Source organism: Nicotiana tabacum, chromosome 9 (genome assembly GCF_000715075.1).
Source record: "Nicotiana tabacum cultivar K326 chromosome 9, ASM71507v2, whole genome shotgun sequence".
In the NCBI taxonomy this organism is placed as follows: domain Eukaryota; kingdom Viridiplantae; phylum Streptophyta; class Magnoliopsida; order Solanales; family Solanaceae; genus Nicotiana; species Nicotiana tabacum.
In genome coordinates this window covers 42,629,590-42,655,485 of record NC_134088.1, presented here as the reverse complement: position 1 = coordinate 42,655,485, position 25,896 = coordinate 42,629,590, and the positions used below count along the sequence as shown (strand labels likewise).

The 25,896-nt window shown below is 39.8% G+C and overlaps 2 protein-coding genes across 2 annotated transcripts; both read left to right on the top strand.

Annotated features, from left to right (window-relative positions):
* Positions 1 to 15,285: 15,285 nt before the first annotated feature.
* On the top strand, positions 15,286 to 15,798 carry LOC142163866 (uncharacterized). The gene has a single exon (XM_075221013.1). The coding sequence runs from the start codon at positions 15,286 to 15,288 to the stop codon at positions 15,796 to 15,798; it is 513 nt and encodes a 170-aa protein (XP_075077114.1).
* Positions 15,799 to 16,128: 330 nt separating this feature from the next.
* On the top strand, positions 16,129 to 16,440 carry LOC142163865 (uncharacterized). The gene has a single exon (XM_075221012.1). It carries the CDS (start codon positions 16,129 to 16,131, stop codon positions 16,438 to 16,440), a length of 312 nt encoding a protein of 103 aa, XP_075077113.1.
* The last annotated feature ends 9,456 nt before the right edge of the window (positions 16,441 to 25,896 follow it).

Genomic DNA, 25,896 nt, shown 5'->3' with positions numbered 1-25,896 from the left:
TGAAAATCACTTTACACACGTAGCCTTTCCAAAGTGTGTCTAACACACACCACTTTTGCTAGATGGCCCGCGTGTACTTGACAAAAAAGATTGAGCGCGTAAAACCAACATATATTTTGTCAATATCATTATTTGAGCCCACGTGTCAAGATTTTATTCTATTTTCTTTATTTTTCTTATTTTAATAGATAAAAAGAAAAGAGAAAAAAGGCACCAGGCCCTTCACCCCCAATTGAACCCCTACCATCCCCCGCTGTCCCCACTTGAACACCGCTATCCCCGTTGGCCTCCGCCACACCCCCCTTCTCTTATTCTTCCTTACTTACTTTTTGTGTGTTTTGTACTTCCATTATTTTTCTACCCAAATCCCCTTCCTTTTCGTTTATTCCCAAAGCTACTGCATAGCCACATTCTAAATAAGTGACTCCATTGTCACCATCTACTATTTGCTAAATTCTTCTTAAATCACAAGTTACCCGTGATTTATATTGAACATTTATTTTGTTAATTTTGTTTGTGGTTTTGGTAATTATCTTAAATACTTGAATCTTGAATTTTGATTTTAGCATCTTTTTGGTAAAGTTTCTGTTTTTACAAAAATGGGGTTGGGTGTTTGTATATTATGCTGTCGGTGATAGATTCCATTTTTCCCCTATGAGTTGTGTGATTTCTGGGTTATTTTCTGCATGATTTTATGATTTTTTATTCTTAGCTTTTTGTGGTGGTTCAATGGGTCTTAATTGCAGTTTCACTAGTGAAGTTTGAACTTTGTATTTGGAACAGAGGTAGATTTTGCTGGGACAAAATAGTAGTTTTGATTTTTGAAGGTCTTGGGAGTGGTGGCGTCACCCATGGTTCAGATGAGGAAGATGGAGAATTTAGAATTTTTGGTAATTAGGGGTAGAATTGTATTTGTAAGTGTTTTCCTTTTAAAAAAAATAATGATACGTGTTACAATCTTGTTGGTCCATGATATGCACCTCCTTAAAAAAGTGGTCAAAATAAAAGTAGTGTGTATTAGCTACACTTTAGAAAGGTTGAGTGTGTAAAGTGATTTTCGTCCGCAAAAAGTGTGGCACGGGGATTTGGGCCATAGTTTAGGGGGTAACTTATGTATTTTGTCTTACTATAACTCAAAGAAATAAAGTAAGACATTCAATCAATATTGTCAGTGTTGATACATATAAGAATAGTAGTAAACTTATAAGAGCGGTGAAAGACAAACAAATGGACTCATAGTTTTGGGCCTGAAAGAGATTAGGCCCAGCATACAGCAAAAATAAACAGCAGCTGCACCGATGACTCCAAGGTTCAGGCAAGCATTTGGGCCTGAGTTCATTGAGAACTCGGCAGGCACAACTCAGACACATGCGTAAAAAAAGGATATTAGATATATGGCCCAATACAACATTTAAACACAAGTAAGATCAATATAGGCCAAGACAAAACTGTTATAATCATTAGTAGTAATTTTAGAATGCAAATTAAGGTGAAGTCACACAGAGTAATACAATTTACAGTGAAAATTTGTTTCCATTTAACATTAAACCTAAAGAGATTAGCAAATGTCATTAATTAAAGGCTTAAGGTAAAATTTCATTCATGGCCAAGATACCCTTTGGATCCCTGACACTTCAAAGTTCACAAAGGTCTCAAGGACCCAGAGCAGTGCTTGCGTCAGGGAGAGTATCTCAACCAAGAACTAAATTCTACTCTAAATACCCTCAACTACTCACACTTACTCTTCACTATAGGTTTAAATGCTAAAGAGGCACTCAATGTAAATTCCATTACAACAGTAATGACAACACACAAGGAGATGTACATTTCTTGTAGATAACTGTTCAGAACACTACAGATAACACCAAAATATCATAGTTCACACACAAGCATGTAATACACTATCATGTACTTTAATAGGCTTGAGAGTACTCAACAAAACTAGTTACAGGTGCAGACAAGTAATGAGTAAACCAACATGCCAATACAAGAACTCAGAACAGATAAGTCATGTAGTCCAAAGGAGTAGAGGATATATCATGTGTATTAACCTCACTAATCCTATTGGCAGGTTCATACTTGTGAAGATTTTCAACCGCAGTCATGTATTTAGTCATGTATACACTTAATGAAAGTATACAAATAGATCAGCACTCCACTTCATACTAAGTATAGGGGTTAACAATTCACTTCAAAGTCCTTAAAAGACAGGGATAAGCAAATACATTTGTCTACACTTAACCTATGATATGACATCTAAAGAGATCTTTCATTCTATGTAGGCAGATTAAAAGTTAAATACACAGTCCTACACTCAATAAAGCAGACAAACATACCTAAGTTTATAATGGTAACAGTTAACTTACATTGACTTAACAAAGTTATGTGATATCAAGTACACAGGTATGAGCAGGTAAGACAAACAGAGCTTGTTCAAGAATAAGCAGAGTGCAGAAATTCCAGAGATAGTATTCAAACATGCACATATAACAGTCTTACCGGATCACAACATGGCAGTCATTGCGTAATATCATGAGATCAAATCAACAGTGTTACTAGTATAAGTTTCAAGAAAGTCAATGAGAGTATTACATTAAGGATCTATCATACAAGCTGTGTGTAAGAACATAGTCATGATGAAGCTTAGTTTAATACTTTAGCACAACGGATGCGACTTAAACACTATAGATGTTGTTGACGGTCAATTTTGACTCTCCTTTTTAAAATTAATATATTAATACCTAATAATTTTTAATAAATATTTTGAAGGCATTTTCTATTAATAAATACCTATTTCTACAAATTAATTAATTATTAGTTTAAAAAATAGTCACCTGGCACCAGTATTATGTAGTTATAAATACACTTATTATTGTTTAGATTGTTAAAATAAAATGCACCGTATAAGTTTTATAATTAATTTAATGATTCATTTCTCAATTTTAATTAAATAGGTCACTATGTTAATTTAGGAGATAAAGTATTTTATAAAGTATTTTATAAATAATTGCAATAATTAGTAGTATATTTGATAATTATGATCTTACTATATTTTATTGGAAATTAGTTAAGTTTATTTAAATATATTTAAAAAGAGATTAAAAGATAAAAGGGTTCAATTGCAATTCTAAACTAAATACAAAGTGGCCATCTTTTAAATTTATTTTGGCCCAAATGTGCAAGCCCAGTCCGAAAATACCCAACCCAAACAACCCCTTCAATCCCTGTTGGCAATCCTTGCCATCATATTTGAACCAATCACCACGTGTCATGTGCCACGTAACCCATATCCCACACTCACAAAACAAACACAAATCATCTGGGCCGTACATTTCATAAATCAACGGCCCACGTTTTAATTCTATTTCCTCTTTAAATTGTAAGCACCCATAGATTTAATTTCAACCGTCCGATCAAAAATATCCAATGGTCTTTAATTTTTTCCCATTAAATCATTTCTAAACTCTTAATTATCAAAACAATCGGAGCCGTTGATCAAGAGATCCAACAGCGCCCGTTCCATCTCTGATTTTTAACTCAGAGATGACCCCTAAACCCTAATCATTTTCCCACCTCCCTTGCCGCCTCTCTTTCCTTTTCCTCTCTCTTTTTTCTCATCTCCATCAACCCATCAATCTCCAGAACCTTGCAAAAATTATTGCTACACCACGAATCCTGCCTGAACATTCCAATTCCATTGTTACAATTCAAAATCCTTAATCTGAAACCCTAAGCTCGAAAGGGAAAACCTTCATATCATCTGATTTCTCTCATGAGTTATCAAGTCGGAGCATGCATGGAGTCTTTATTACGGTTCATCATGAGTACTCGTTATCCAGAGGTCAAACGCAGTGACCTCTGGACATTAGGGTTTAACCGCTGTTCCAAAGGCTTCAACGGTCGACCTCCTCATGCTCAGGTAAACTCAGCATTGATTTCCCCCCTGTTCCTTTCCGATTTCACTCAATCGTGCTCCCATTATATACCATTTGTCTCTTTCCACTAATGATTTTTAATCTGTTGAAACCCTAGATCCTTAATGACACTATAAATAAGGCCTTTAATGTTCACACCTAACAACACCTATAACGAACAACCACCGAAGAAAACACATAAAGAACAACTGAAAAAGGCAGAAAATCAATATAGTAGTGTTTTAGAATTTCTTCGACTAAGGCTAAGTTCTTACTTGATTTCTGAATTGGCTCTGAGGTACTCATCGGTTGTAGTTTCTTAGTTCTTGGATCCTAAACGGCTAAACGAATCCTTATTTGGTCTGCTGCCATAGAGAAGGTCAGTACACCTTCACCCTCTTCTCTTTTAATTATTTTTACTTGAATACCATGAACATGTTGTTGCTTTCTATTAACTGTTTTAGCTTATAATGTTTGTCATTAGTATAGAAATGTTATTTTCAGTTCGTGATAAGGTGTTGTTCACTTGTGATTATTTGTTATGCTCTTAAGTATCCTTAAAATAATGTTGATTGTACTGTATGTGACCTTAATGGATTTCATTTCTTATCTCAAATAGCCAATATGATTAAATCTCCCTAATATGCTTTAAATGACCTCTCATGCATGCTTAGGTTTCAGATTTTCTATTAATGATTCTGTTGTGATCTCTATCTCCATACACTATTTCCTGCATTCTGTTGGTCGAGATTGTTGTTTGATAATTCTAACTGGCATAGACCTAAAAGTTTATAGCTTAATTCCTCACCATTTAACTGAATCATAAAACGTCTAAGTGTTTAAGTTCTCCCCGTCTCTATAGCTGTATCTGTTAACTCTAAGAGCAACTTCTGGGTTGTCACCATGTCCTTATTATGTTCATATCTAACTGTTGGTTGGATTTATATGAAAGCAGTCTTGTTGAGGTGAACTCTCATGAACATTAGTAATCCATCTACCTATATTCTGTTGTTATCAAATTGTCTTTTAACTCATTAAATTAATTATAAAACTTATACGGTGCATTTGGTTTACCGTTAAATTAATTATCTCCTAAATTAACATAGAAAGAACTCTCTGTTACATGGTTGAGTTAAACATGTTTGGTTTAGCACTCTTATTGTCTTTAATCTCTTTAATGACATTGCTAACTTTGTGAAGTTTACCATATCTTCTGTAGGATTATAACCTCATGTAAAGTATCTATGATTAGTTGATTAAATGTTGCATGTATTTCTGTTTATTTGCATGAACTCTTGTTCTTATACTCTATATTGAAATTGCACTTGGTCCTCTCTTTCCCTGCTAATGATTGAAATTAGTCTGTAAACCATAAGTGAACTTTCTATTGCTGTTGTTTGGACATAATAGTCTACCTATTTCAATATAAGATTAATATTTTTATGAAGATGTGATTCTGCACTCAATCCCAAATGAAGTATGGTGGTAACCTGTGGTTCTGTTAAGCATCTTTAAGAATTCCATGTTTGAATCTGTGAGCCTACATTCCTACTAAGAATCCTGATCATGTTCTGATATTTTTGATAACACCTATAGAAGTTGTTTGATGTGACTGTTTGTCTAAATCCTTGTTAATGCTTTTAAGAATTCCAAGTAGTGTGATCAGTCTATGCATGTGCTAGTGGCAAGACCTAAGCTAATCAACCCATGATTAGTCTGCCAAGGCAGAAGTATCTATTTATGGGTTATTGCATATGTGCATTGTGTAGTTTTTACCTATCCTTTGAATGTGATCCTAAGTGTGTAGATCTTTAACAATAATGCTATAATGTCTCTGCCTCCCCCCTCATCCATATGTGTTTGAAATCTTACCTTTAGACTTGGTTAATATGTGTATTATTCATGTGATATTAGAAATGTAGTTATAAAGTGAAACCATTCTTATGTCCATATGTTATTCTGTCAAGGGAAAAGTATATTTCTGTGGTAGGGGATATTATGGTAGTTGGTTTACATTGAAATAGCCTCATTAGCATCTAAACCCATAAGGAAAAACGAGTCGTTAGTGGTTAAGGGTATTTGGAAGTATAGTTTAACTCTAGGTTGGGCTGCTCTCCCCGGCACAAGCATTGCCCTAGGCCTTGAGACCCTTGGGAACTTTAAAGTGTCGGGGGATTCAAAGGGGCATCAACCTTGAGTAGGACTCTCTCCTTAGCCCTCAAATCATTGACACTTGTTGTTATTTAGGGTTTTAGTATTTAATGGCAATGAAAGATTTTCAATATAAATTATTTTCCATGTGTAACCACCACATTAGTATAAGTTTCTCATAGTATTTGAGTATTGATATTTTGTTATATTTTGCTCCCATCATTTGTTTACGTGTTTCATACATAATTGAACATGCATGATCTGTATCTAATGACCTTCTCTTTCTTTTGGACATGTACATTTGATTGTGCCTGCTAAGTTCCTAAGGAACTCATGCCCAAGTTCAGCCTTGCCGTATTATGTGAAAATCAAAAGTTTGCTGCAGCCGTCCCTTTTTGCTCGGCCTGCCTCTTGAGGCCCAAACACCAGAGTCCAATCCTCTTTCTCTAAACTCCTATTATTATTATTGCTTCACTACTTTAGTCTACTGCCTTGTTATACTTTGTTGCACTATGTTGTTGATTTTTCTATCTCACATGTATACAACACTTATATAATAGATTACATGTTTTACTTTATACCTTAATGTCATACAAAACATAGGCCGGCCCTAAATAACATAGGATTAAAAAAAGAATTAGTTAGTGACTAATTTCTCGTTCACCAATTATAATTGCTTATATCGTTACCATGTTTTCGCTCACCTTCTTTTTCTTAAAGGATTTTGAAGCCCAAGGCTTAGAAAAACAGCAGCCCCACTTTCAAAAAGGAAAATCAGATTTGAATCGCAAGCTTTATCTTCAAAAAGGGAATCAAATTGTTTCAAAATATGAAGTGGCATTCCCCCTAAAAGAATTTTCAAAATGGATTTTCTTCAAGTCTAAAAGATCAAGGTACATTTAGGCCTACTCATACTTTAAGAACAAGTGTTTAATTTAGTTCCCCTTTTTACATACTTTCTTAAGTGCAAACAACCTATATCTCATTTCAAAAAGCTCTTTTCAAGCATGTGTGCACTAATGTTATTTTCCTCTATAAATTCATACCTTTTTTAAACTACACCCTCCCCTTGTAAGAGTTATGTCCTAATATATAATAAGCCATATCTCTAGAACACAGATTAAGGCATAGTATAAATAATTGATTCCAAATTTAGTCTAAGTGCTATGGAGCTACCTCACGTAGATTTTAAGAGGTGCCTAACACTTTCCCCTAAGAAGAACAAGAACCCTTACCCATAATCTCACCGGTTAGCAGACTAATAAATAATACGACTTAGTAATTAAATAGGTAACCTAGTATACCTTTAAATATTAGGTGGCGACTCTCTTTTATCAACAACAGAGAAACCACAAGTTGAATCTTGTTTTGACTAGTGCAAAATAGGGTGCAACAACATGGCAAATCTGCTGGGGATTCACACTTAGGTTCTGACCTTAGCAGAGTTAAACTAATTTGGCATCTAGATTTATTTGTACATTGCTTTAATTGTAGATATAATTGTAATTACGTGCTTACCTGCCTTATTTGCTCTTCATGCCTATTATCATGCTTATTATCATGAATATTATCATGCATATTATCATGCTTATTATCATACTTATTTTTGCTACACTCTTATCTGTTACTGCTTTATATACACTATCATCACATTTCTTCCTATCGAGTCTTGGCCGTATACTATCATACACAATGGCACGCGAGGGTTGTCTTTTACACCCCTCCGAACCTTCGTTTCAAAACTCTCTAGTTTCAGAAAATGGCTTTGTTAGGTCAACTGACATAACTTCTCACAGCCTTTAGACCAACTCAAAAAATAGGAAACACTCTACTCTAGCAAAACTAGGTCATACTGCATAACCTTAGGTGAGTCTATCCTTGGCATCGACACACAATTAGGAAAGCCACCCTAATGTCAACGGGTCATGCACCCAACGACATCACTTCTTTGGAAAGACAAACAAACCTGATAAGACACTTAAGGATCCAAAGCAAACACTTATCAAACATGTTTCTTTTACCCACCTTAGAAAAAAAAAATCAACCAAAATATCCCTGAATTTAACATGGTATTGGAGCGCCACATAATTCAAAGCAGTGGTGGAAAAATATTCGTCGGGAACACGAAGAGGAGGTTCAGACACACCTGGGGGCACTAACCGCTTTACTGAACATCCGTGTAGACTGGGTGCTCATTCACCTATTGATAGAGTTTTGGGATCCGTCTAAGGTGGTGTTCAAATTTGCCGACTGTGAGTTAGTATTGACATTGGAGGAAGTCACGAATTTCACGGAGATGCCGTTCAATAGAAGGAAGACAATATTGCCAATTACTATGCCCGATTACCAGTTCTTGGAAGCTTTAGGCCTGGCCAATAGTAAAAGTCTCAGAAGTATCGAGGACGGATGGGTGAGCCTCGACCAGCTATTCGACAGATTTGGGCACCTGTGAAAGCTACGAGTGGTATTCAGGAGAGTTTCAATATGACCAAGTAACATGGGAGAGTCTCAGGCCTATCACTTTCTCAATGGTACTATTGGGACTATTGGTCTTCCCGCAGAGAAGGGGTCGGATCAACATTAACCTATTACCTGTGGTCCTGGCAACTTTCCGTGGCAACCTTCAAGCTAATTAGGTTCCAATGGTGATAGTTGAGATGCTAAGGGCTTTGTCTGTATGTGCACGAGGGTATGATTTCTTTAAGTGTTGTAACTTTCTGCTTCAGATCTAGGCTACTGAACATTTCTTCCTGCTAGAGGCCACCATCGACTACTTTGTGGGCGTCAGCAACATGATCCGCAACCACAACAAGAGGATGAGACATTGGATCTCCCCAAACGGCCAAGAAGAGTGGAGGGAGATGCTGACCAACTTGAGTGGGGAATGGATCAACAGGAAGCTATCATGGTTAGGTGGGAGAGCAATCTTAAGGACTGCTTAGAAATACTTAATCGAGTTGATCGAACTTGAAGGTATTCAACCATACTCACCCTTGCAAGTCCTTAGACAGTTCGGGATGATCCAAGATGTGCCTCTGTGGACAAGGACAATATTATACGAGGATGAGTACAACGGACTTATTCCAATTCCCATGATAAGAAGGCTCCAAGAAGAGTGGAACGACCTGGTCACAATGCCGATGGGTCAAAATTCGTGGTGCACTCCAGAGTATTATATTTGGATCAATGAGGAAGATGAGCTAGCCCGACCAAGCAGAGAGGGTATAGCCTAGTTGGAGGAGGCAGTGGTTGCTTTGCAAATTTACCATGAGATCCTGCCATATTACCTTGTGACCACTTCAATACACCATTAAGTGGTCCCATGATCCATAGATCATATGTTGCCACCTGCTGAAGACGATGACCGGGTAGTTGAGTGCATCAAAATAGAGTCTAGCACAGAGTCAGAAGAAGATCCAGAGGAGGAGTCTGAATTCAACGATGGTGAGGAGGAGTTCGAGGAAGACCCGGAGGAGGATCCGGAAGAGGAGCCAGAAGAAGAGAAGGATATGGGAAATGACTCAGGAGATGGTTATTAGAGTTGGTTGATTTCCCCTCTTTCCCCCTTTGTACCCTTATCCCTAATTTTCTCTCTTTACTTTCAAAAAGGACGAGTTGTCGAAGCCCACACAGTTCCATGTAAAGTGATGTAATCTTTGTTCCTACTTATATCAGTCCAAATTATCAATGACAACAAATTTGCTTCGAATCTAAATGTGTCAAGTCTAAATATCTGTCAAATATTTGCAATTTAGGCCTACTTCCGGCAATGTGAGGCTCCCACAAATTCTAGGAAACACGCTAGACTTAATGCGTGAATTAATTGCTCTGTGTGATTTCCTGCTTGTATAAATAAAGAAACTGACTCTTGTTCATTTTCCCTTTTCATTCCTCATATTTTTCTTTTGCTTTATTATTACCCCCAAAAAGAAAGAAAGTTGGTTTGTGTCGACCAAAACTGGTAGAACCACTGTACAATCTAAGATCAAAGGGGAAGATGTCAGCCACAGAAAACCCGACTGAACATGCTCTGGTCATATCTGATAGCCCGGGGCGATCAGGGGAAAAGGACTAAACCAGGAATAAGGAACACATGGCCAGGATGGCCCAGGAAATGGAATCTCTAAGGGAGGAAGTACATCATATCAGGGAAATAGCGCACCTGGCCATGACAAAGCTTCCCCAACCACTTCGATTCCCTTCTTTCGATTCAATCTTTGACCACTTTCCTTCCAAATCACGCCAAAACAACAACACCCCAACTTCAGTTACTACCACTCAAGTCATACCTCCTGTGACCCCTAAATATCCCCTATCCACACGCCCTACGTACCACAGTACGTTCAGACACCACAAAACCCGCTTATCACCACCAATGCAACTCATACCCCTCCTCGTGACGGAGTCACTTTTACCACTAACCAGCACATACCTATGGTACATACCGTCGCCCATGAGCGGTATATTCCCCCTGTATATGCCATTTCTAAACCTACCTTTACAACACCTGTCACGGTCAGGGTGCCTTATGAGGTTGATCAATATGCCGAGACGGAAAGTGAAGTCAGGCGTAAGGAAGAAGAGTTAGTATTTGAGCAGCTGCAAATCTTGAGAAAGCAAATGAAGAACCTCCAAGTTGCCCGAGGAAGTGAAAGTTTGGACTACAAGGATTTGTGTATTCATCCGGATGTGGATATGCCGACAGGGTATAAACCTTCAAACTTTGATATGTTCGATGGGGCGGGTGATCCCCACGCACATTTGAGGGCATATTGTGACAAGCTAGTCGGAGTGGGGAGGAATGAGAAGCTAAGTATGAAGTTATTTATAAGGAGTCTGACGGGAGAAGCACTTACCTGGTATACTCGACAGGATCCGCAAAATTGGAGAACTTGGCAAGATATGGCAGAGGACTTCATGAATCGCTTTCGATTCAACACAGAAATCACCCGTGATCAATTTGCACTGGTGACCCTGCAGAAAAAACCATCCAAGTCATTCCAAGAATATGCATGTCGGTGGAGGTCAGAGGCCGCCATGGCGCAAACTCCGCTGGATGACAGTGAACTAACCAAGTACTTCATCAGAGCCTAGGAAGGGATATAATTTGAAAGGATGATGGGAGTGATGGGATAGAAATTCTCCGAGTTGGAATAAGATATGGTAAAGTACAATCCATTGCAACACGGTAAGCGGCCAGGAAGGCCATCCAATCAGGGTCAATCGGTAGTGGAAAGAAGAAGAAAGAGTAGATCTCAGCAGTCGTCCCTTACTATCAACCAAACCCACACCACGAAAATACTTCCTATTCCCCAAACAGCCATTCACCACCACCCACTTACGCTCCAGTCTATAACACCCAGCCATATTATCACCCTCAACCCCAATACAACCATCCTCGAGCAAACAACAACCCGAATCCACAACGACCATATGCTCCTGTCCAAACCACTATGTACCAAAATCGACCCGCTTATGCACCACGCCCTCGTCCCAACTTTGAAGACAAGGGTCCAATTAATTATACCCTGATTGCTGAGCTTCTGGCCTAATTTTTCGAGAAATTGAGTAGATCAGGATAAATACATCCAGTTGAAGGAAGGGTTCCTGAGTATCCATCCAAGTATTTTGATGCAACTAAAAGATGCGTGTATCATTCTAATGTACCGACCATGATACTGAAGATTTTTTTAAGCTGAAATATGATATTGAAACACTAGTCAAGAGCGGAGCCATCCAATGCACTATGGCGTCACCCAATGTGAATCACAATCCACAACTAAATCACCGAAACCAGGGAGTTAACATGATCACATTGGATGAAGAGTATGATATGAAGGGGACGATCGTCACTATAGGAAATGCAGAAGTCACCAGGATCCCTCCTCAAAGGGCTCCAATAATTATAGTACAAGTGAGGCCTACTGCGAGTGTTCAAACTTATCAGCGACAACCTGTCATTGCTACTGAAGAGGAAGAAAGAATACAAAACCATCCCATGGACGTACCAACAAAAAGGGAAGGCAAAAATGACAGACTCTGTCGCAGCCCATGGTATGACAAGGTCTGGGAGATTCTATGCTCCTGAAGATGTTAATTTAGGGAACTTGGGAAGAGAGAAAATTCAAAGAAGGAACATAACTGACCCAAAAGTCGATGAGTTCTGGAAGAGAATGTTGACCAAAGAGTATTCTGTGGAGGATCAACTGAAGAAAACTCCAGGACAAATATCAATCATGGATTTGGTAATGAGCTCCGACAGTCATAAGGACGCCCTTTTGAAAGTACTAAGTGGGGTAAGTGGACCAAGTAACGCCACTAGTGAGGCGCTAGCCGTGACAATTAGGAAAATGGTCTAGGAAAATATGATCACTTTCAGAAGAGACGAACTTCCTATCAAAAGCGCAAGTAACAACAAAGCTCTTCATATCATTGTCAAATGCGGGGACAAGGTGGTGTCTCGAGTGTTGGTCGATGGAGGGTCAGGAGTCAAGATTTGTTTGTTCTCCACCCTATGGAAGTTAGGAATTCATTTGAGGGAAGTCAAGGATATCCATGTGAGGCTGAGGGCCTTTGACGGTTCGCAAAAGGATGTTATTGGAGAAATTTATTTGGCCTTGCAAATCGAGACGGTCGAATTTCCCATATTGTTTCAAGTAATGGACATCTCCTCTTCCAATAACTTGCTGCTAGGAAGGCCCTGGATACATATGGTAAGGGCCATCCCATCCACTTTACACCAATGCATGATATTTGAGTGGGGATGTCAGGAGATCGTGGTCCACGGCGAGTGGGGTCACTCCTCTTATTTGGAGCATGTTGTTCCATTCGTTGAAGGGCTAGACGGAGTTTCTTTCCATGCAGTGGAAATCATGCAGACTACCGAAATGGAAGAGGCTAAACAAAACCTGGGAATGCAATCACCATATAGATCCAAGATGGCTATGAGGGAGATGATGAAATATGGATACAGGCCAAGATAGGGCTGGGAGCCAGGTCGGACAGAATCACAGAGCTAATTAATGGGCAGAAAGGAAGGGCCGACATAGGATATCAGCCTTCGGAAGGGAAAGTTCATACGCTAGGTCTAAGAAAAAGGTTTTTGTAATAGAGCATGTTTCATGTCCGGGTCAGAGTTCAGTACCAGAAGATGATATCATCGATGGGATGGGAAATTTGTCCGTGAATTTGATTGAAGAATGCTATGAAGGGACTGACACCAAGACACTGACTATCAAGGATGCCGAACCAGGTGAAGAGCTGCGGAATTGGACTGCCATTCCATCTTTGGTTCTCCAGGAGTCTTGGTAGTATGGAACTGTAAAAGTTTTCTTTTGAAAAGTGCACAGTCAATTGAGGCATGCACCGTGTTTGTACCTTTTTGTCATTTGCCTCTTTTGAATGCTTAAGACGTTCCTTTTTTGATGAAATAAAAAGAATCATTTTCTCAAATATCGCAAAATTATTTACCGCTTTATTTATGCCTAGCTTTTTGTTTTAGTAATCAACATGCTAAAAACCTGCGTTCCGCGATTATGACATGTAACGAAATTGTCAAGCGCAATAACTCATATTACGAGGAATATGATGAGACTATGATGCCAAACAATCTCCCACAAGAGATCGGACAACTGAAGAGTCATAAAAGGCCCAACCTCGAAGAAACGTAAGTGGTCCTTCTTGGAAGTGAAAAAGATGTAAAAGAAACCAGAATTAACATTCGTCTAGAAGTCGAGCAGAAGGAAAAAAAAGTTGAGGTCCTCCGACAGTACATCGATGTGTTCGCATGGTCATATGATAATATGCCAGAATTAGGCACTGACATTGTCTTGCATCAATTGCCCACCGATCCTACCAGACAACCGGTCAAGCAGAAGCCCATGAAATTCAAACCTGATTTAAGTCTGAGGATAAAGGAAGAAGTGACCAAGCCGATAGAGGCAAATGTGGTAAGGGTCACCAACTATCCAATCTTGTTGGCGCATATCGTCCCAGTACCCAAGAAAAACGGAAAGATCAGAATATGCATAGATTACCGAGATTTCAACAAAGCGAGTCCAAATGAGGATTTTCCCCCGCCAAATATCCACATCCTCATCGACAACTGTGCGAAGCATGAACTGGAGTCGTTTATGGATTGTTCGCTGGGTATCACCAAATCTTGATGCATGAGGAAGATGCAAAAAAGACAGCCTTCACCACATCTTGAGGAGTCTATTATTATAGAGTTATGTCATTCGGTCTCAAGAATGCCGGTGCCACCTACATGAGGGCCATGATGACCCTTTTTCACGGCATGATTCATAAGGAGATTGAAGTGTATATGGATGACATCATCATAGAGTCTCAAAAGAGTTCAGAGCACTTGGATGATTTGAGGAAATTTTTCGAACCCATGCGGAGGTACAGTTTGAAGTTGAACCCGGCAAAATGCGCGTTCGAAATCCCTGCTGGAAAATTGTTGGACTTCATCGTAAGCAGGAAGGGAATAGAACTAGACCCATTAAAATTCAAGGCCATTTAGGAGTTGCTGCCACCAAAGAGTAAGAAATATGTAATGAGTTTCCTGGGTAGATTAAATTACATTAGTCGCTTCATAGCCCAGTCTGCGGTAATCTGTGAACCCATTTTCAAGTTGTTGAAAAAGGATGCTGCCACACAATGGACAGACGAGTGATAGAAAGCCTTCGACAGAATCAAGGAGTATCTGTCAAATCCACCAGTGTTGGTTTCCCCCGAACCAGGGAAACCACAATTACTATATTTGTCAGTCTTCGATAACGCCTTTGGCTGTGTGTTGGTACAACATGACGAAACTGGGAGAAAGGAGCAGGCCATCTACTACTTAAGTAAGAAGTTCACGCCATGTGAGGCCAAGTATACTCTGATAGCATGCACTTGTTATGCTCTGACTTGGATTTCCCAAAAACTAAGGCATTATATGTCAACATACACTACGCATCTGATATCTCGGTTCTATCTGCTCAAGTACATATTCCAAAAGTTGATGCCTACCGGGAATCTAGCTAAATGGCAAATTCTCCTCGGCGAATTTGACATTATGTACATAACTTAGAAGGCTATCAAAGGGCAAGCTTTAGCCTACCACCTCATAGAGAATCTGGTGGATGGATATTACGAACCAATTACTACGTATTTTCCCGATGAAGAAGTATTATTTGCTGGAGAAGATATTGCAGAATAGTACCCTGGATGGAGAATGTTTTTCGATGGAGCAGCAAACTTCAAAGGAGTCGGAATTGGGGCAGTCCTGATTTTGAAATCTGGACAACACTATCCAGCATCAGAAAAGATAAGGTTCCCTTGTACTAATAATATGTCTGAATATGAAGTGTGCATCCTTGGGATTAGAATGACAGTAGACATGAACGTCAAAGAACTTTTGGTCATAGGGGATTCTGATCTATTGATACACCAAGTCCAAGGGGAATGGTCCATCAAGAATGTCAAGGTACTTTTGTATCTGCACTGCGTGAAGGAGCTATGCAAGAAGTCCACAAAGATTGAGTTCAAGCAGGTCCCCAAGATTCAGAACGAGTTCGCCGACACCTTTGCAACCCTATCATCTATGATTCAGCATCTAGACAAGAAATACATCGACCCTATCGAGGTAGAGATCAGGGATCAACATGTTTATTGCTTCCATGTAGATGAAGAACCAGATGGTAAACCATGGTATCACGACATCAGAAAATTCCTTGCAACCAGATAATACTCGGAGAATGCTACTAATGGTCAAAAGAGAGCCCTTAGGAGGTTGGCAAACCATTTCTTCCTCAACGGGGAAGTCCTGTATAGGAGGACCCCAGATTTAGGTTTGTTGAGATGTGTTGACGCTATCGAGGCAACCCGGTTATTGGAGGAAATACATGTAGGAATGTGCGGACCCCACATGAAAGGGTTCACATTAGCCAAGAAGATCTTGAGAGCTGTATACTTTTGGATTAATATGGAAAGAGACAATATCTGATATGTACAGAAGTATCACTAGTTCCATATTCACGGGGATTTTATCCGAGTTCTGCCAAATGAGTTAAACGTAATGGGTTCACCTTGGCCGTTCGCCGCTTGGGGCATGTACGTGATTGGACCTATAAGGCCCACCGCATCAAATGGACATCACTTCATCTTGGTAGCTATCGACTATTTAACTAAATGGGTCGAAGCGTCAACTTATAAGGCCTTTACAAAGAATGTAGTGGCAGATTTCGTCCGAAACAACATTGTCTGCAGATTTGGGATACTAGAGTCTATCATCACTGACAATGCCGCTAACCTCAACAGTGACCTCATGAGAGAAATCTGCAAGAAGTTCAGAACCACCGCAATTCCACAACCTACAGGCCACAAATAAATGGGGCAGTCATGGCAGCCAACAAGAATGTCAAGATAATTCTACGGAAGATAGTGGACAATCATAGAAAATGGCACGAGAAATTGTCTTTCGCTTTACTGGGTTACCGAACCACCATGAGAACATCCACTGGGGCAACGACGTACATGTTGGTATATGGTACTGAAGCTGTGATACCCGTAGAGGTCGAAATACCGTATTTAAGGGTCATTCAAGAAGCAAAATTGGACGACACAGAATGAATACGGGTCAGACAGGAGCAATTCATGCTCATTGACGAGAAAAGAATGGATGCAATATGCCATGGTTAGCTGAATCAGAACACGATGGCCAGCGCATTTAATAAGAGAATGAAGCCTCTCCTCGTGCCGGGGCAGTTGGTTTTGAAGAAAATCTTTCCTCACCAAGAAAATGCCAAAGGAAAGTTCACACCAAACTCGCAAGGTCCTTACGTGGTTCACCGGGCATTGTCGGGTGGAGCTCTAATCTTAGCAGCAATAGATGGAAGAATCAACACGAAGCCCATCAACTCAGACGCAATCAAGAGATACTATGTTTGAAGACAAATAGAGTTAGGTTTTTATTATAATAGAACTACGTTCAACCTGACGTCCCACAGAGGGATACGTAGGCAACCCAAGTAGGGTTCGGTTTCTCTCACTCCTTTCTCTTGTAATAGAAAAACCAAATATCACTTTTGTATGTTGCTCGGGGAACTACACCGACTTGATTTCCTCAAAAAGGAATACGTAGGCAATCCTCATCAGATTCAGACACCTTTTGTAATTGAACTAAGTTCTTGCCTGATTCCATTTGGATACGTAGGCAGTCTGAGTAAGACTCGGCCATTTTCATTCCTAAACTTATCATTTTGCATATGTTGTAATAGAACTATGATTTGACCTTATTCCATTTGGATATGTAGGCTGCCTGAGTCAGGCTCGGTCATCTTCATCATATTTTATGATAATCCACGAATTACGTTCAGACCTGATTCCGTTTTGGATACGTAGGCAACCTGAAAGGGTTCGGTCATAACCTTAGGAAAAATTTTGTAATGCATTAGTTCGAATTAGGACGCAGTCGCAACGGCAAGCAACCGCGTTGTCAGAAGTATCACGAAAGATCGACATCAACAGAACAAAGTTGTTACATACCGCATTTTGTATGTTAAAGTTTCGCCGTAAGTTAATCAACCTAAGCTCGGGAATGAGATTATTTTTGAGGTTATAAGTATTTATGTTATTTGTAACAAGTGATAAGTGAGTGTCGTGAAGGTTAGAGGGTAAACGAATAAAAAAAAATGAGTTTCGTTGAAGGTTTTCAATTTGGGATAAAATACGATCCGATATATAATACCCGGTATTTATGGACTAGTGCCATACAAGGTACCGCATGACCAGAATAGTAAGGTGTATAAAGTGTGTTAATAGTGATTAGTATTTTATGTAATTTGAGATAATTTTTAATTATATGGATAATTGGTAAATTATTGAATTAGTGGGGGATTAACAAGTTAATTAAGGATTGGTGGATAATTATTGGGTGGGAAATTCCCCCCCCCCCCCAATGCCCAAATAATGACTCTTAAATCATGTAGCAAGGTGGCACATTTAAGAGAGTCTTGTGGCTAGGCCATCACCTAAGTGGGGCCCACACCCACCAAGATTAAAAACCTCTCTAAATCACTTAAGGAGATGTTTTATATCTCTACAATGTAAGGAAAGAAGGCTTTAGCAAATTCAAACAAGAATATATGTTAGCAACGTGATTTGCTACAAAATTCATACAAGACTACTTACCAATGTGAGAATTTCGATTCTAAGAGAATACGATACAATCTTTCTCAAGAATATTATACGGATTTTCCCTACTCCGATCCATCGTTGCGTGTTTCGTCGCAATTGGCTTGTGTTAGAGGGATTGTCGAGAGAATCGGTTCAGGTATGTTAAGGCTATCCCTTCTTTCCTTTTGGCATGATCCACATGATGCAATGAAACGAGAAAGCACACAACTTTCACAAATGATTCTATTCCTAGAAGTACTAGGACTGCCTATGTTCTTGATTCCCTATATGTCCTACTATCACATCGTCTGTTCATGTCATGACCCGAGAGATCTTATTAACTTACTTCGTATGCATTGCATTCATTTATACATGTATATCGACCCATGACCATATGGCATTATATACGCGTATATTATATGTATATGGGATATGGGGAAAGGTTATGGCATTATATACACACCACCACCTGATCAGTTGGTATATGTTGATGATTTCGCCCACATAGGTCGGGATGATATGACGGGTTGCCCTCAGAGGCTTGATGATGTTATGTACACATATACCTATGTATGATACAACATTTATACATACATGCATGAACTTATGAATATTTCAGGATTCACAAAGTTATTTAGACTTACAGGTGGATTACTTTACTCCATGTTTCTTTTATGTCTTTTATGTATAGAGTTTCATGCCTTACATACTCAGTACATTATTCGTACTGACGTCCCTTTTGCCTGGGGAAGCTGCGTTTCATGCCCGTAGGTGCAGGTAGACAGGCTGACGGTCCTCCTTTTTAGGATCCTTGATCAGCGAGAGTTGGTGTGTTCCACTTGATCCGGAGTTGTTATTAGTTTTGGTAAGCTATTTTTGTATGTAGATATGGGCACGATGGAGCCCAGTCCCGCCCTTTATACAGTTGTACACTCTATTAGAGGTCTGTATATAGTCATGTACGTTGGATAATATGTGACCTTGTCGGCTTCTTGTTTTGGATATATAGTTGTCTATAGCAGCCTTGTCGGCTCGCCCTACCGTATTCCACATGTATATATATCTATGTCTTTTGGACAGTTTTTCCTCACGTATCTTATTCACGTGATCCAGCAGTTTAATGACATATGTTATTCATGGCCTACCCTTAATTTATATTTATATCTTAGAGGCATGCTTAGGGGTGTTCGACAGGTAGGAGTCGGGCACACGTTATGGCCCATCGGTTTGGGTCGTGAAAAAAGTGGTATCTGAGCAGTTCTGTCCTAGGGTTGTCTATAGACCATGTCTAGTAGAGTCTTGTTTATAAGTGTATTGTGCACCATATTTATAAATAGGAGACTACAGAACATATAGGATGTTATCCTTCTTTCTTATCTTAGATCGTGCGGTATAAGAATTCATTTTCCTAACGATGTGTTATGTTTTTAGCGATGCCTAAAGAGGCTATTGCTGCCCAGAAGGGCAAGTCCGTGGCTGATGAGACTACGAGTCGAGCGCCATAAGTTACCAGGGTTTTGGGAGAGTCTCGTTGTGAGATTCCATCTTAGACTTCACATACCCCGCCCTCTCCAGAGGAGCTCCGAGGGGCACCAGCTCTAGCACCTGCCCCTGTACATCCAGCTCCTCAACTAGATGCACCGGGTAAAGAGATGAGAGATGTTATTCAACTATTGACTCGATTAGTAACCGCACAATCTCGGCATCAGGAAGTAGGTATTGGTCATGCAGATAGGGCCATCAGTGCGAGGGTTCATGATTTCATTAATTTGGACCCTCCGGTATTTATTGGAGCATATCCAAACGAGGACCCTCAGGTATTTATCGATAGGATGTAGAGGACTTTGAGGGTAATGAAGGCCACCACGACTGAGTCAGTTGAACTAGCTTCCTATAGACTTCAGGTTGTTGCAGTTAATTGGTATGAGTCTTGGGAGTTGTCCAGAGGTGAGGATGCCCCTCTACTGGTATGGCATGAGTTTACAAAGGCTTTTCTTCATCATTATCTACCACCAGAGCTTAGACGGGCTAGAGTTGATAGGTTCTTAACCCTTTGGCAGGGTAACACGACTGTTCAGGAGTACAGTCTTCAGTTTGATTCGTTGTCTAGGTATGCTCCCACTATTGTAGCTAAGATGGAGGATCGGGTTCACCGGTTTGTGATGGGGTTGGAGCCGCACCTGCTTAACGACTGTATGTCGGTCTCACTTCAGCCAGGCATAGATATTTATCATATTCAGGCATACACTCAGGGTGTAGAGGAGCTTAAACAGAAGCAGAAGGCCGGTCGTGAGCATGATAGGGGCCAGAGTAAGAGAGCAAGATCTTCGGGTCCTTCTGGTGAGTTTCGAGGTGGTCAGAGACAACAATACCCGAGATATCCAGCCCAGCCATCGACAAGCGGACCCCCTCAGTTTTCCAATAGGAGATTTGATCGTTCCACATATTCAGGGCCTCAAGTTCTCAGTATAAGGGTGAGTCAAGTCGGATGAGGCCACCCTTGCTACGATGTGCTCAGTGTGGTAAGCAGCATGTCAGGCAGTGCCGTATGGGGTTGGGTGTTGGTTATACTTGTGGTTATCCAGGCCATGTTATGAGAGATTGTCTGACGAGAGATGGTACAAGCATAGTTCAGCCAGTAGGATCTGTAGTTGGTTCGTCATCATCAGTACACCCCATAGGAAAGGTTCACAAGCACTAATCGGTCGTGTTAGAGGCATAGGTGGAGCATCTAGCTCGAGCGATCCTCAGAACAACATTTATACATTAGCAGGTCGACAGGATCAAGAGTCGTCACCGGATGTTGTTACATATATATAATCAGTCTCCTCGTATGATATATGTGCATTGATTAACCCAGGTTCCACCTTATCATATATTACTATATTGGTTGCTAGTAAGTTTGGAATAAAACCTAAGTTGGTTAAACCTTTTGAGGTGTCCACAACTATTGGGGATTTAGTGATAGCTAGGCGGGTATATAGAGATTGTATAGTAATAGTTCATAGTCGATCTACGGTAGCAGACCTAATCGAGTTAGATATGGTAGAATTTGATGTTGTAATGGGTATGGATTGGTTGGCTTCTTGTTATGCCAACGTTGATTGTAGATCAAGATGGTCCGATTCCAATTCCTAGGGGACCCTATTTTGGAATGGAAAGGTAATACGGCATCGCCGAGAGGTAGATTTATTTCCTATCTCAAGGAAAAGAAGGTGATTAGAAATGGCTATATTTGTAACTTAGTTCGGGTGCAGGATGTGAAAGTAGAGTCACCAACCATTCCATCTATCCTGTGGTTAATGAGTTTCCCGATGTTTTCCCCGATGATCTTCCGGGTCTTCCGCCAGAGTGAGAAATTGAGTTTGCTATTGACCTACTACCAAATACTCAACCAATATCTATTCCTCCCTATAGAATGGCACCCGCGGAGCTAAATGAGTTGAAGGAACAACTAAAGGACTTGCTTGAAAAAGACTTTATCAGACCTAGTACATCACCGTGGGGAGCACCCATGTTATTTGTGAGGAAGAAAGATGGTTCCTTGCGGATGTGTATTGATTATAGACAGTTGAATAAGGTAACGATAAATAATAAGTACTCGCTCCCGAGGATTGATGATTTATTTGATCAGTTGCAAGGTGCCAAGTATTTCTCGAAGATAGATTTGAGGTCCGGGTACCATCAGGTAAGGGTTAGAGAGAAAGATATTCTGAAGACAGCATTCAGGGCTAGATATGGGCATTTTGAGATTCGCATTATGTCATTCGGTTTGACCAATGCCCCAGCAGTATTCATGGATTTGATGAACCGTGTGTTCAGACCCTTTCTAGATCTATTCGTGATTGTATTTATTGATGATATGTTGGTATATTTCCTTTCTGACACTGAGCATGCAGATCATTTGCCTACTGTGCTCAAAGTTCTACAAAAAGGGAAGTTGTATCCAAAATTCTCTAAATATGAATTCTGGTTGAATTCTGTAGCTTTCCTTGAGCATATTATTTTGGGTGAACGTATCCGGTTGATACACAAAAGATTGAGGCAGCAAAGACTTGCCCTAGACCCACGACACCGACGGAGGTTTGTAGTTTTCTCGGTTTGGCAGGTTATTACAGGAGATTTATAGAGGGATTTTCTTCCCTTTCAGCACCATTGACAAAGTTGACTCAAAAGGGAGCTAAGTTTCAATGGACTGATACTTGTGAACAAAGTTTCCAGGCATTGAAGGACATGATAACTTCAACACCGATTCTAACACTCCCAGAGGGAACCAATGGTTATGCTATCTATTGTGACGCTTCGGGCATTAGATTGGGTTGTGTACTGATGCAGCATGGTAAGGTTGTAGCTTATACTTCTAAACAACTAAGAAAGCACGAGAAGAATTACTCAACCCACGATTAGAGTTAGCTGTAGTGATTCATGCACTAAAGCTGTGAAAGCATTACTTGTATGGCATTCATATTGATATCTATACGGATCATAAGAGCCTTCAGTATATCTTCAAGAAAAAGGAATTGAACTTACACCAAAGGAGATGGTTGGAGCTACTGAAATACTATGACGTTGATATTTTATACCATTTAGGGAAGGCGAATGTATTAGCGGATGCCCTCAGCCGTAGATCTATGGGTAGCATGTCATATTTACAACTAGAGAAGAGTGGGATAGCCCATGACATTCATCAACTAGCTAGTCTTAGAGTTCGATTACTGGACTTAGGTGATACTGGAATTACTATTCAGGACACGACAACACCCTCTTTAGTAACTGAAGTGAAGGAATGCCAGTATGAGGATCCTATGTTAGCTCATTATAGGGATACAACCCCTCAGAAAGAGAAGACGCTATTTGAGATTACAGAAGATGGGGTCCTCAGGTATCGAGGATGATTATGTGTCCCTAATATTGTAGGGCTGTGTCGGCAGGTTATGGGATAAACTCACTATTCTCGTTATTCTATCCATTCAGGAGCAATAAAGATGTATCATGATATCAGGGAAATATATTGGTAGGATGGAATGAAAAAGGATATAGCGAAGTTTGTTGCTCAGTACCCTAACTGTCAGCAGGTTAAGATTGAGCATCAAAAACCCGGTGGATTATTACAGGTTATAGAGATTCCGACTTGGAAGTGGGAAGTAATCAATATGGATTTCATTGTAGTCTTACCTCGTACCCAGCGTAAGTTCAATTCTATATGGGTGATTGTTGAGAGACTTACAAAATCAGCCTATTTTCTGCCCGTTAGGACTACGTATTCCGCAGAGGATTATACAAGGCTTTACATTAAGGAGATAGTACGGCTTCATGGTGTCCCTATATCTATTATCTAGGATAAAGGAGCTCAGTTTATAGCTAATTTCTGGATGTCCTTCCAAAAAGGATTGGGGACTCAGGTAAGTCTTAGTACAGCATTTCATCCCCAGACAGACGGACAGGCTGAGCGTACTATTCAAACACTGGAGGATATGTTACAGGCTTGTGTGATAGAATTCAAGGGTAGTTGGGATGATCAGTTGCCGTTTATTGAGTTCGCGTATAACAATAGCTATCATGCCAGTATTCAGATGGCTCTATACGAAGCTCTTTACTGATGGAAGTGTACGCCTATAGGATAGTTTGATGTTGGGGAAACTAAGTTAGTAGGACCGGAATTGGTACAATAGGAAATCGAGAAGATTAAGCTTATACAGGAAACGCTATTAGCAGCTCAAAGCCGTCAGAAGTCTTATGCAGATAATCGACGACGAGACTTGGAGTTTCAGGTTGATGACTGGGTATTCCGAAAGGTATTATGAGGTTCGGTAAGAAAGGAAAAGTTAGCCCTTAGTACATTGGACAATATAAGATCATACGCAAGGTAGGCCAGGTAGCATATAAGTTAGACTTGCCTTCTGACTTGGAGTCTGTACATCCAGTCTTTCATGTGTCTATGCTTCGAAAATGTATCGAAGATCCTTCCAGAGTCGTGTCAGTTGATGATGTTCAGGTCACAAAGTAGCTATCATGTGAGGAAACTCATATTGCTATACTAGATAGACAGGTTCGGAAATTGAGGACTAAAGATGTAGCTTCGGTGAAAGTACTTTGGAGAAACAATAATGTGGAAGAAATGACTTGGGAAGCCGAAGAAGACATGAAGTTTAGATATCCTCACTTCTTTCCACTCCCAGAGGAGGATCAGACTGAGACATCACAACCTTAAGGTACGTGTATGCATTCTTGTGTTAGTTATTGTCATTGGTCGTGTGAGACCATTGTTGTTATTGATGATTGTGGTCCTAAGTGTCATTGAGTTATTGAGTTTTCTATAGGAAGCGTTGGTAGTAATATCATTACAAAGGCGACTCTGCCAAAAATTTATATAGATCCTGGGGAGTTAAACAATCGAGGATGAATGTTTCTAAGGGGGGAAGGATGTTACATCCCGCATTTCATACGTTAAAGTTTCGCCGTAAGTTAATCGACGTAAGCTCGGGAATGAGATTATTTTTGATGTTATAAGTATTTATGTTATTTGTAACAAGTGATAAGTGAGTGTCGTGAAGGTTAGAGGGTAAACGAATCAAAGAAAATGTGTTTCGTTGAAGGTTGTCAATTTGGGATAAAATACGGTCCGAGCTATAATACCCGGTATTTATGGACTAGTGCCATACAAGGTACCACATGACCATGATAGTAAGGTGTATAAAGTGTGTTAAAAGTGATTAGTATTTTAAGTAATTTGAGATAATTCTTAATTATGTGGGTAATTGGTTAATTATTGGATTAGTGGGGGATTAACAAGTTAATTAAGGAATTGTTGGATAACTATTTGGTGGGAAATTGTCACGCCCCGAACTCGAGGAGAGCGACCGGAGCTCAACCGAGTGAACCCGGTCGAGAAAGCCTACGTTACATCAACCTCTCATCATAACTCATTCATGATTTATCAGAACATAATTAGATCATGACTTTCATATTGCATACATTTGGCTCAATGGCCCATAAAGTTTTTTTTCTTCACTCGTGATGGGTACATAGCTTCATAAATATCTATGAACATAAATACATGACGAAACTAAAAACATAAGTACATGACCCACAGTGTACATGGAGCTTCTATGACAATAGATACCTAAGTACATAAAATCAACTAGACTCGAATGCCCACTGGAATTGTAGCGGGCTCACCATAATCTCCTGTGCAAAAGATCCCTACCAAAGATCCATATCATCCTGTAGAAGTATACCTGCATCCATTAAAATATGTAGCGCCCCCGGCAAAAGGGACGTGAGTACATGTGGAATAGTACTCACATGTAAGGAAAAAAGAACAACATATGAAATTATGGTAATTATAATAAGAGTCATATGAGGAACATCAAGAACTACAAAATATCCCATAGATTCACATTTCAAGGCTCGTTATGCTAACATCATTTTAAATTTCGTTTAGGATTAACTGAGCCATATGAACTATGCATATAATACATAATATAAAGTAATTGAAACAACATGTTCAAACAAGGCCAATGAAAATGGCACGTAATGTCTGCGTTAACAATGCGTCTCACTAGACCGTCCATATCCCTCTCTTATCTTACACCTATACATTTCATAGACCGTCCTTAGTGTTCACATATCATATTATACACTTATGCGTTTCACAGACCGTCCATAG

Excerpts from the sequence above, each read along its gene's own strand:
- LOC142163866 (XM_075221013.1), top strand. The coding sequence starts at position 15,286 with ATGTTTTTCGATGGAGCAGCAAACTTCAAAGGAGTCGGAATTGGGGCA.
- LOC142163865 (XM_075221012.1), top strand. The coding sequence starts at position 16,129 with ATGGGTTCACCTTGGCCGTTCGCCGCTTGGGGCATGTACGTGATTGGA.